Here is an 11,280-nt window from a genome sequence, read left to right as displayed (position 1 = left end):
ATAATAGCAACTATTCATAGGAAGAGAGTGGCGGGAATACTCGATTACTGCAGATGCTACATTTTGTTTCCCATTTTGTTTCCCATGTCGAAAGTTCTGTGTTGGGTCCAATGCTAACTTCACTCAACTTTCCAGAGTTTTCCTTTAGTTCACACTATTAACGTTTCACTCTGCTGTGGGAATTGTGCTCGAATGAACGCAGTATTAGGCACTTTTTTAATATTACCAAAACAAAACGAACTATGCAAGACTTAGTATGCAAAATGAACTGTGCAAGAGATTTTCTTGTAGGCAGAGTGCATCGGAGTAGGATTCTATTGCATCGTATTCGCGAGTAGATGCGCTTGTTTTGAGATGAAAGTGAGAGCTGCATGTAGCCACGTGTGCACATTTTGTTCATATTCTTTGCTAGTTAGTGAGTTATTATCCCAGTTATAGATCATTTGTTCATATTCTTTGCTAGTTAGTGAGTTATTATCCCAGTTATAGATCATTTGTTCATATTCTTTGCTAGTTAGTGAGTTATTATCCCAGTTATAGATCATTTGTTCATATTCTTTGCTAGTTAGTGAGTTATTATCCCAGTTATAGATCATTTGTTCATATTCTTCGCTAGTTAGTGAGTTATTATCCCAGTTATAGATCATTTGTTCATATTCTTCGCTAGTTAGTGAGTTATAAATGACGTAAATGTAAATGTAAATGTTATTAGACCAGTTATAACTGGCATCAAGTAAGCTGCAACTCTTTTGAAAAGGTAAGATTGAAACAATCTTGCTTTAGTGTGTAGGGCTGCCCATGGTGCTGATAGAGCACAGAGAGATTTCGTGCCATTGAACCTGTCGCTTCTTGGTCAAAAGCATTTTTTGAACTTTTGTGTTTATAGTGATATAAGCAGAATTCAATATAATTCCAGTGCAAGAACCCAAATGATGTCCCTGGGTAAAGCTGCACGTAGTGTGTGTTAGCGTAGTGTGTGTGTGTTAGCGTAGTGTGTGTGTGTGTTAGGGTAGTGTGTTAGCGTAGGGAGTGTGTGTTAGCGTAGGGTGTGTGTGTGTGTTAGCGTAGTGTGTGCGTGTGTGTGTTAGCGTAGGGCGTGTGTGTGTTAGCGTAGTGTGTGTGTTAGCGTAGTGTGTGTGTGTGTGTGTGTTAGGGTAGTGTGTTAGCGTAGGGAGTGTGTGTTAGCGTAGGGTGTGTGTGTGTGTTAGCGTAGTGTGTGTGTGTGTGTGTTAGCGTAGGGCGTGTGTGTGTTAGCGTAGTGTGTGTGTGTGTGTGTTAGCGTAGGGCGTGTGTGTTAGCGTAGGGAGTGTGTGTTAGCGTAGGGTGTGTGTGTTAGCATAGTGTGTGGGTGTTAGCGTAGTGTGTGTGTGTGTGTTAGCGTAGTGTGTGTGTGTGTGTGTGTTAGCGTAGTGTGTGTGTGTTAGCGTAGTGTGTGATGTCCCTGGGTAAATATGTTTCATCATAGAAATAGATAGGCTACATTCTATTATGGTTGTCTTGGTAACCTATTGGTTTTCATTGCTGTAAATGTAACTGTACCTTTTTTACATTTACATTTTAGTCATTTAGCAGACGCTCTTATCCAGAGCCACTTACAGTTAGTGAGTTCGTACATGTTTTTTGTTTTTTTTGTTTTTTTCATACTGGCCCCCCGTGGGAATCGAACCCACAACCCTGGCGTTGCAAGCACCATGCTCTACCAACTGAGCTACACGGGGCTGTGTACGTATTGGAAACGTGTTTATGGTAGGCTGGCATTGCTTAATTGATTACTTGGGTTGAATTTGATTCACAGAAGTGTATTGTGCGATATCACAATGTGTTGCTGAACTCGTGAGCGAGCGGCACGACTTTCCATGTTTGAAGCGGGCCTGTAGGCCTGTTTATTTGAAAGGACAGCTGTGCATGGCTTCATCTCACTGTAGAAGGCTGTAGGCTATGTTTTGGTTATCTGGATCTCCATTCACCTTTTGTTTACTGCGTTTGTTTACTGTTAGTGTAACTAGCCTAAATGTAGATGGAGTCAAACCTTTATCCATCTGATATTTAGTTTACTGGACTTACTACTTCGTACTGCTGTTTTTGTTTTTGTTTTCGTTCGTTCTCATTCCTAGTTGTGTCGGTATTCTAAGCCAAACTGATATTCAGTATTTTTGTTTTGCATGCATGAATAACAAGGCTACTACTGTCAGCATTTAGTTTAGCATTGTTTTGGTAAGACAGGTGTGTGGATGGCACATTTACGTAGGCTGATTGTAATGAGGGTAATTGCCCATCTAAAGGGACTTGCTGTAGGGGGCTGTGCTGATGCAACGCAGCAGAGATAGGCTGCAGATTTCTCTGCATTTGAACGTTATGCTTATTATGGGATAGCGTCATTAAATATGCATAATTCAATGTAATTCCAATGCAAGAACCTTTAAAAAATGTAGCCCCCTCTGCGATTTCAACAGCCCCCTTATTCACTTTATCCTGGCGCCGGGTCTGCAGTGTGACCCATGACCCCTAGGACCAGTAGTGTGACCCCTAGTTTAGAGTAGTCAATGGAGGCTCAGAAACCACCTGCTCTCTCTCTCTCTCGCTCTCTCTGTGTCTCTCTCTCTCTCTCTCTCTCTGTGTGTCTCTCTCTCTCTCTCTCTCTCAGTCTGTCTGTCTGTCTGTCTGTCTGTCTCTCTCTCTCTGTCTCTCTCTCTCTGTCTCTCTCTCTCTGTCTCTCTCTCTCTCTGTCTCTCTCTCTCTCTGTCTCTCTCTCTCTGTCTCTCTCTCTCTGTCTCTCTCTCTGTCTCTCTCTCTGTCTTTCTCTCTCTCTGTCTCTCTCTCTGTCTCTCTCTCTCTCTGTCTCTCTCTCTCTGTCTCTCTCTCTCTCTGTCTCTCTCTCTCTCTGTCTCTCTCTCTCTCTGTCTCTCTCTCTCTCTGTCTCTCTCTGTCTCTCTCTCTCTCTGTCTCTCTCTCTCTCTGTCTCTCTCTCTCTGTCTCTCTCTCTCTCTCTGTCTCTCTCTCTCTCTGTCTCTCTCTCTCTCTGTCTCTCTCTCTCTCTCTCTCTCTCTCTGTCTCTCTCGCTCGCTAAAAACCTTTCACTCCTTTTTTTCCATGAATGAATCCTGAATGTCATGGACAAATTTAGGAGGACATCCAAAAAAGCTTATAATTTAGTCGACCCTAAAATGATTTCCCACGGATCTGTTGCCGTCTTTTTAAATACCCATTTCTCTGTATCGTTCCAGTCCCTCGAGCCCCAGAGATGGAGGTAGGGGACTGTCTGGTGTCAGACAACACGGTGTCCGTAGCCTGGAAGATGCCAGTGGAGGACAGCAAGATAGACCACTACATACTGGAGTACAGAAAGACCGACCACGAAGGACTGCCACGCATCAAAGACGAACACTGCTGGGAGGTGGTGGATAACATCAAGACCACAGAATACTCACTGTCAGGTACGAAACTAGAGTAGACCTACTGTAGCCTGGTCCCAGATCTGTTTGTGCCGTCTTGCCAACTCCTATGGCCATTGTCATGCCACTTGGCAAGATGGCACAAACAGATCTGGGACCAGGCTAACACTGCAGTGTTTTCATGCAACTTCTTGAGTTTAAAATATGACATTTTACATTTACATTTTAGTCATTTAGCAGACGCTCTTATCCAGAGCGACTTACAGGAGCAATTAGGGTTAAGTGCCTTGCTTAAGGGCACATCGACAGATTTTTCACCTAGTCGGCTCGGGGATTAGAACCAGCGACCTTTCGGTTACTGGCACAACGCTCTTACCCACTAAGCTACCTGCCGCCCCTATGTGACTCACCTATATAGCTTTGCTTCACCTAAACGTTTGTGACTTTATCAAACTCTGAAAGCTTGTTTACCGACAGAACATAATTAACCTGTGCAGATAATGTGCTGTTCATCCTCCAGGTTTAAAGTTTGACTCCAAGTTCATGAACTTCCGGGTACGAGCTTGCAACAAGGCAGCAGCTGGAGAATACTCTGATCCAGTTACTCTGGAAACCAGAGGTAAGACTGTTAGTTACCCTGGAAACCAGAGGTAACACTGTTAGTTACCCTGGAAACCAGAGGTAAGACTGTTGCCCTATGTTGTCTTGGATCAACAATGATGTAATTATTACGTTATTGGTATATGATTGACTGATTGACTCACTGACTGACTGGTTGGTTGGTTGATTGATTGATTTATTGATTGATTCCCTCCCCAGCGTTCAACTTCGGCTTTGACTCGTCGTCGGCCCATCTGAACCTGAAGGTAGAGGACGGGAGTGTGGAGTGGGACCCCCAGGGGGGCAAGGGGCTGGAGAACAAGGTCAAGGGCAAGGAGAACAAGGGCAGGTGAGAACTGAATTGACACAATGTGTCCCAAATGGACCCGTACACCCTACGCCCTATGCACTGAGATATGAGAGGATTTGATTGGTATAAGCAGTATGGTGAAACTTCCACTGAGCCTATCAGAAGGAAAGGTGGAGCTATTATCATATTGACTACACCTGTCAAATCCTCTCTCAGATCTCCACTTAGGGTCTAGGGGTTAGGGGTTAGGGGTTAGGGTCTAGGGGTTAGGGTCTAGGGGTTAGGGGTTAGGGTCTAGGGGTTAGGGTCTAGGGTCTAGGGGTTAGGGTCTAGGGGTTCGGGTCTAGGGGTTAGGGGTTAGGGTCTGGGGTCTAGGGGTTAGGGTCTAGGGGTTAGGGTCTAGGGGTTAGGGGTTAGGGTCTAGGGGTTAGGGTCTAGGGGTTAGGGTCTAGGGGTTAGGGGTTAGGGTCTAGGGGTTAGGGGTTAGGGTCTAGGGGTTAGGGTCTATGGGTTAGGGTCTAGGGGTTAGGGTCTAGGGGTTAGGGTCTAGGGGTTAGGGGTTAGGGTCTAGGGGTTAGGGTCTAGGGGTTAGGGTCTAGGGGTTAGGGTCTAGGGGTTAGGGGTTAGGGTCTAGGGGTTAGGAGTTAGGGTCTAGGGGTTAGGGTCTAGGGGTTAGGGTCTAGGGGTCCATTTGGGATTGGGCCTTATCCTAATTTTACCTCGAACTGCCATTGATATAGCTTTGTCCTAGATCGGTTTGTGCTGTCTTGCCAACTCCTATGGTCATCGACACATTAGCGTGACAAATAAGACCAGAGGACTTGGCAAGACGGCACAAACAGATCTGGGACCAGGCTACCATTGAACTGCCTTTTTTAGATTTCACATTCTTCTGTCTTTGGGTCATGGTGGCTTGTGTAGTCGATCTCCTATTGAGGGGCAGTTTGAAAGAGACCTTTTGTCAGCTGCAACCGGACACTTTAGAGGCTCATGTTTTATTGAAAGGCTTCCTCTCCTATCTTGGGTATCCACTTTCAGCGTTGTCTGTCAAACGCTGTCTGCCAACTTGAAGCATCATTTCTTCAAGAGATAAAGCCATTTTATACTTTGTAAAGCTCCAGCATTGATACTCTCAGAAAATGGTATTGAAAACCAACTGCAGGCTGAGGCTCCCTCTTAAAGAGATAGTTCATAGTAGTAGTCTATGAAGAGATAGTAGTCTAAAGAGATAGCTCATAGTAGTAGTCTATGAAGAGATAGTTCATAGTAGTAGTCTATGAAGAGATAGTAGTCTAAAGAGATAGCTCATAGTAGTAGTCTATGAAGAGATAGTTCATAGTAGTAGTCTATGAAGAGACAGTAGTCTAAAGAGATAGCTCATAGTAGTAGTCTATGAAGAGATAGTAGTCTAAAGAGATAGCTCATAGTAGTAGTCTATGAAGAGATGGTAGTCTAAAGAGATAGCTCATAGTAGTAGTCTATGAAGAGACCGCTCATAGTAGTAGTCTATGAAAAGATAGTAGTCTAAAGAGATGGCTCATAGTAGTAGTCTAAAGAGATAGCTCATAGTAGTAGTCTATGAAGAGAGCTCATAGTAGTAGTCTATGAAGAGATAGTAGTCTAAAGAGATAGTTCATAGTAGTAGTCTATGAAGAGATAGTTCATAGTAGTAGTCTATGAAGAGATAGTAGTCTAAAGAGATAGCTCATAGTAGTAGTCTATGAAGAGATAGTAGTCTAAAGAGATAGCTCATAGTAGTAGTCTATGAAGAGATAGTAGTCTAAAGAGATAGTTCATAGTAGTAGTCTATGAAGAGATAGTTCATAGTAGTAGTCTATGAAGAGATAGTAGTCTAAAGAGATAGCTCATAGTAGTAGTCTATGAAGAGAGCTCATAGTAGTAGTCTATGAAGAGATAGTAGTCTAAAGAGATAGTTCATAGTAGTAGTCTATGAAGAGATAGTTCATAGTAGTAGTCTATGAAGAGATAGTAGTCTAAAGAGATAGCTCATAGTAGTAGTCTATGAAGAGATAGTAGTCTAAAGAGATAGCTCATAGTAGTAGTCTATGAAGAGATAGTAGTCTAAAGAGATAGTTCATAGTAGTAGTCTATGAAGAGATAGTTCATAGTAGTAGTCTATGAAGAGATAGTAGTCTAAAGAGATAGCTCATAGTAGTAGTCTATGAAGAGATAGTAGTCTAAAGAGATAGTTCATAGTAGTAGTCTATGAAGAGATAGTTCATAGTAGTAGTCTATGAAGAGATAGTAGTCTAAAGAGATAGTTCATAGTAGTAGTCTATGAAGAGATAGTTCATAGTAGTAGTCTATGAAGAGATAGTAGTCTAAAGAGATAGTTCATAGTAGTAGTCTATGAAGAGATAGTTCATAGTAGTAGTCTATGAAGAGATAGTAGTCTAAAGAGATAGTTCATAGTAGTAGTCTATGAAGAGATAGTTCATAGTAGTAGTCTATGAAGAGATAGTAGTCTAAAGAGATAGTTCATAGTAGTAGTCTATGAAGAGATAGTTCATAGTAGTAGTCTAAAGAGATAGCTCATAGTAGTAGTCTATGAAGAGATAGTAGTCTAAAGAGATAGCTCATAGTAGTAGTCTATGAAGAGATAGTTCATAGTAGTAGTCTAAAGAGATAGCTCATAGTAGTAGTCTATGAAGAGATAGTAGTCTAAAGAGATAGTTAATAGTAGTAGTCTATGAAGAGATAGTAGTCTAAAGAGATAGTTAATAGTAGTAGTCTATGAAGAGATAGTAGTCTAAAGAGATAGTTAATAGTAGTAGTCTATGAAGAGATAGTAGTCTAAAGAGATAGTTCATAGTAGTAGTCTATGAAGAGATAGTAGTCTAAAGAGATAGCTCATAGTAGTAGTCTATGAAGAGATAGTTCATAGTAGTAGTCTAAAGAGATAGCTCATAGTAGTAGTCTATGAAGAGATAGTAGTCTAAAGAGATAGTTAATAGTAGTAGTCTATGAAGAGATAGTAGTCTAAAGAGATAGTTAATAGTAGTAGTCTATGAAGAGATAGTAGTCTAAAGAGATAGTTAATAGTAGTAGTCTATGAAGAGATAGTAGTCTAAAGAGATAGTTCATAGTAGTAGTCTATGAAGAGATAGTAGTCTAAAGAGATAGCTCATAGTAGTAGTCTATGAAGAGATAGTTCATAGTAGTAGTCTATGAAGAGATAGTTCATAGTAGTAGTCTATGAAGAGATAGTAGTCTAAAGAGATAGTTCATAGTAGTAGTCTATGAAGAGATAGTAGTCTAAAGATAGTTCATAGTAGTAGTCTATGAAGAGATAGTTCATAGTAGTAGTCTATGAAGAGATAGTAGTCTAAAGAGATAGCTCATAGTAGTAGTCTATGAAGAGATAGTAGTCTAAAGAGATAGCTCATAGTAGTAGTCTATGAAGAGATAGTAGTCTAAAGAGATAGTTCATAGTAGTAGTCTATGAAGAGATAGTAGTCTAAAGAGATAGCTCATAGTAGTAGTCTATGAAGAGATAGTAGTCTAAAGAGATAGCTCATAGTAGTAGTCTATGAAGAGATAGTAGTCTAAAGAGATAGTTCATAGTAGTAGTCTATGAAGAGATAGTAGTCTAAAGAGATAGCTCATAGTAGTAGTCTATGAAGAGATAGTAGTCTAAAGAGATAGCTCATAGTAGTAGTCTATGAAGAGATAGTAGTCTAAAGAGATAGCTCATAGTAGTAGTCTATGAAGAGATAGTAGTCTAAAGAGATAGCTCATAGTAGTAGTCTATGAAGAGATAGTAGTCTAAAGATAGTTCATAGTAGTAGTCTATGAAGAGATAGTTCATAGTAGTAGTCTATGAAGAGATAGTAGTCTATGAAGAGATAGCTCATAGTAGTAGTCTATGAAGAGATAGTAGTCTAAAGATAGTTCATAGTAGTAGTCTATGAAGAGATAGTTCATAGTAGTAGTCTATGAAGAGATAGTAGTCTATGAAGAGATAGTAGTCTAAAGAGATAGTTCATAGTCTCTGGACGTGGAAAGACGTCTACTCAGGGTTGGTTTACTTAGCTACAGTGGAGGATTTGCGTTATTTAGTGCCTAATGGAATGGAATCTCTTTTAGCATCCTTTAAAATAGCGAACTCCGCCATGACTCCCATGTAATACCTTTATTTTAACCAGTATTTGCTTTTATTGTTTCTTTGTGTTCGTCAACAGTGCTCATCTTACCAATCTGAAGAACATGTCAAGGTGACCATGTGTGACTTTTAGCTGTAGGATGTAGCATTAGGCTACCTGAATGTAGCATTAGGCTACCTGAATGTAGCATTAGGCTACCTGAATGTAGCGTTAGGCTACCTGGTAACACATTATTATTAGTTAGAGACCGCCTGTGTTCGAGGTCGTACGCTCCAACAATCGCTTTCATATGGGCTGCTCTACTCATCAGGTCCCTTTCCGGTTTTTGTGTGAACAGTTTAGGCTACAGACCTTTTTTTTTTTTTGCAACGTTGCTCTGTGAGAAACCTCCTGAAATGACTTGATATTGATGTGGTTTCTGAGTGTGACTGACTCAAGGAGACATCTACAGATGGAAAACGTTTTATAAACTCTTGATTTAGGCCAAATTAATGAATTGGGGGGAAATTCGATTTTGGTTGCCGGCCACCCACAAACAAAGACAATAATTGAATCTTATTCTGTCGTGAACCATTGAAAGACTCTCCATCTGTAGATGACATCTGTACTAACTGTTTCTCTTTCTAAAAACTCTATATTCTCCCTTTGTCCTTTTAAATAAATATAATTAACCTCTATTCCTAGGCAACACATCTGTTACAGAATTAATGTACAGTTAGTAGCACAGTATTTATTTTCTTTTTACTAATTTCTCTTATGCTTGCAACAAATGGTTTTGGTGAGTAACAATTCACTCTACTGTAGTAAGTATATAAACTGTAATATCCATATTTGTCCAGTCATTCATTCCATATCATGTTCCCAAAAATCACAACGAAGTCCATGTACTTTTTGGCTAATTGTTTTCAGAGTTAAAATGGACAAATCAGCAACGTGAAAACAGCTAGTGTTTGTTGTGTTTTCTCCCCAAAAAAAAAAAAACTGATTTTTTTGTGCATTTATTTACTTGATATTTCGGTTTTCACATGTGGGTGTGGTTAAATGTGTAATGCCTGTCATTGGGCAAATGCACTCCTGCAGTACACTCCTCTCCCCGCCTCCTTCTCCTGCCTGCCACGGACTCACTCACACACCTAAAATGTAATAATAATAATAATAATAAGCCATTTAGCAGACGATTTTATCCAAAGTGACTTACAGTCATGCGTGCATACATTTTTGTGTATGGGTGGTCCCGGGGATCGAACCCACTACCCTGACGTTACAAGCGCTGTGCTCTTAGAAGGTTGAACTCCTATTTTGAAGGGACAGAAAGTGTTGGCTGTTGCATTTGACCAATGACATGCATTCCACATTTAACCCACTTGTGAAAATCATAATATGAAGTTTTCATATATTTCTTAAAAAGGAGATAAAAACAAAGAAATAATTTTAGCTTTTTTTTTTTTTTTTTATAAAAAATTAATAAAAAATAAAAAACGGGCAGTTTTCATGTTGCTGATTTTGCCCTTTTCACTTGGAAAACAATTGGCCCAAAAGTACACAGACCCAACGATCACAACAATGATCACAATGCTCTCTCAGACAAAAACAAGGAACAGGAGGACAATCTAAGAGAGCTTTCTGGCCACCCTGACCCTACTAACTACGTCCGACTTCTACCAGCTCCATCAGGAAAACTTCCCCACTGTATGATGTCACTAATCAAATGACCTTATCCCACTTCCGGTATTTGAAAGAGGGCCTTGTCTTGTCAGACTCCCCTGGGATTTTCTCGTTTGGGCAATAGTCCGTCCTCCGACCTCTCTCCTCCGTCCTCTCTCCTCCGTGACCCGGAAACCGATAAAAGGACTGTGTCAATTCGTTAGTAGGTGAACGGAAGACGGTCCTCCCCTCCTCGATAGCCTCGTTTTGGCAAAGAAGTGTATCCTACCAGGAAGAGTTTTGATGTCTGCCACACCCCCTTTGAATCAGCTTTTGTTTTGTCAAAGGAGAAAAACATGCACCTGTTTAAAAACAACATGCTACTTATCACTTCCTGTCAGCCTATTGGCCAAGCCCTTGTCACTCCCTGTCTGCCTATTGGCCCTAATCACTCCCTGTCTGCCTATTGGCCCTAATCACTCCCTGTCTGCCTATTGGCCCTAATCACTCCCTGTCTGCCTATTGGCCCTTGTCACTCCCTGTCAGCCTATTGGCCCTTATCACTCCCTGTCAGCCTATTGGCCCTTGTCACTCCCTGTCAGCCTATTGGCCCTTATCACTCCCTGTCAGCCTATTGGCCCTTATCACTCCCTGTCAGCCTATTGGCCCTAATCACTCCCTGTCTGCCTATTGGCCCTTGTCAACCCTGTCAGCCTATTGGCCCTTATCACTCCCTGTCTGCCTATTGGCCCTAATCACTCCCTGTCTGCCTATTGGCCCTAATCACTCCCTGTCTGCCTATTGGCCCTAATCACTCCCTGTCTGCCTATTGGCCCTTGTCACTCCCTGTCAGCCTATTGGCCCTTATCACTCCCTGTCAGCCTATTGGCCCTTGTCACTCCCTGTCAGCCTATTGGCCCTTATCACTCCCTGTCAGCCTATTGGCCCTTATCACTCCCTGTCTGCCTATTGGCCCTTATCATTCCCTGTCTGCCTATTGGCCAAGCCCTTGTCACTCCCTGTCAGCCTATTGGCCAAGCCCTTGTCACTCCCTGTCTGCCTATTGGCTGAGCCCATCAGTCATGTTCCTGTTGTTGTCCCCAGTCCCCTGATCATAAGAGCTGTACAGCAGATGGGCCATGCATGCATCCACAGCTGACACCCTCCAAGTGCTGCCTGAATACCCTAGAGATCCTAGGAATCCCTGTGG

The 11,280-nt window shown here is 41.6% G+C and overlaps 1 protein-coding gene across 1 annotated transcript in view; it reads left to right on the top strand.

The window, feature by feature from the left end:
* Nucleotides 1–11,280, top strand: part of LOC311115248 (FSD1-like protein) — a 66,651-nt gene that overhangs the window by 34,280 nt on the left and 21,091 nt on the right. The window contains exons 7-10 of the mRNA XM_084190444.1: nt 3,225–3,434; nt 3,913–4,011; nt 4,212–4,341; nt 8,505–8,537. Coding sequence (XP_084046570.1) covers nt 3,225–3,434; nt 3,913–4,011; nt 4,212–4,341; nt 8,505–8,537 — 472 coding nt within the window. The remainder of the gene's footprint in view (nt 1–3,224; nt 3,435–3,912; nt 4,012–4,211; nt 4,342–8,504; nt 8,538–11,280) is intronic.

This window comes from Coregonus lavaretus (assembly GCF_964263955.1).
Source record: "Coregonus lavaretus genome assembly, contig: HAP1_SCAFFOLD_1284, whole genome shotgun sequence".
In the NCBI taxonomy this organism is placed as follows: Eukaryota; Metazoa; Chordata; class Actinopteri; order Salmoniformes; family Salmonidae; genus Coregonus; species Coregonus lavaretus.
The sequence above is the reverse complement of the archived record's forward strand: the minus strand, read 5'-3'. Positions and strand labels throughout refer to the sequence as shown.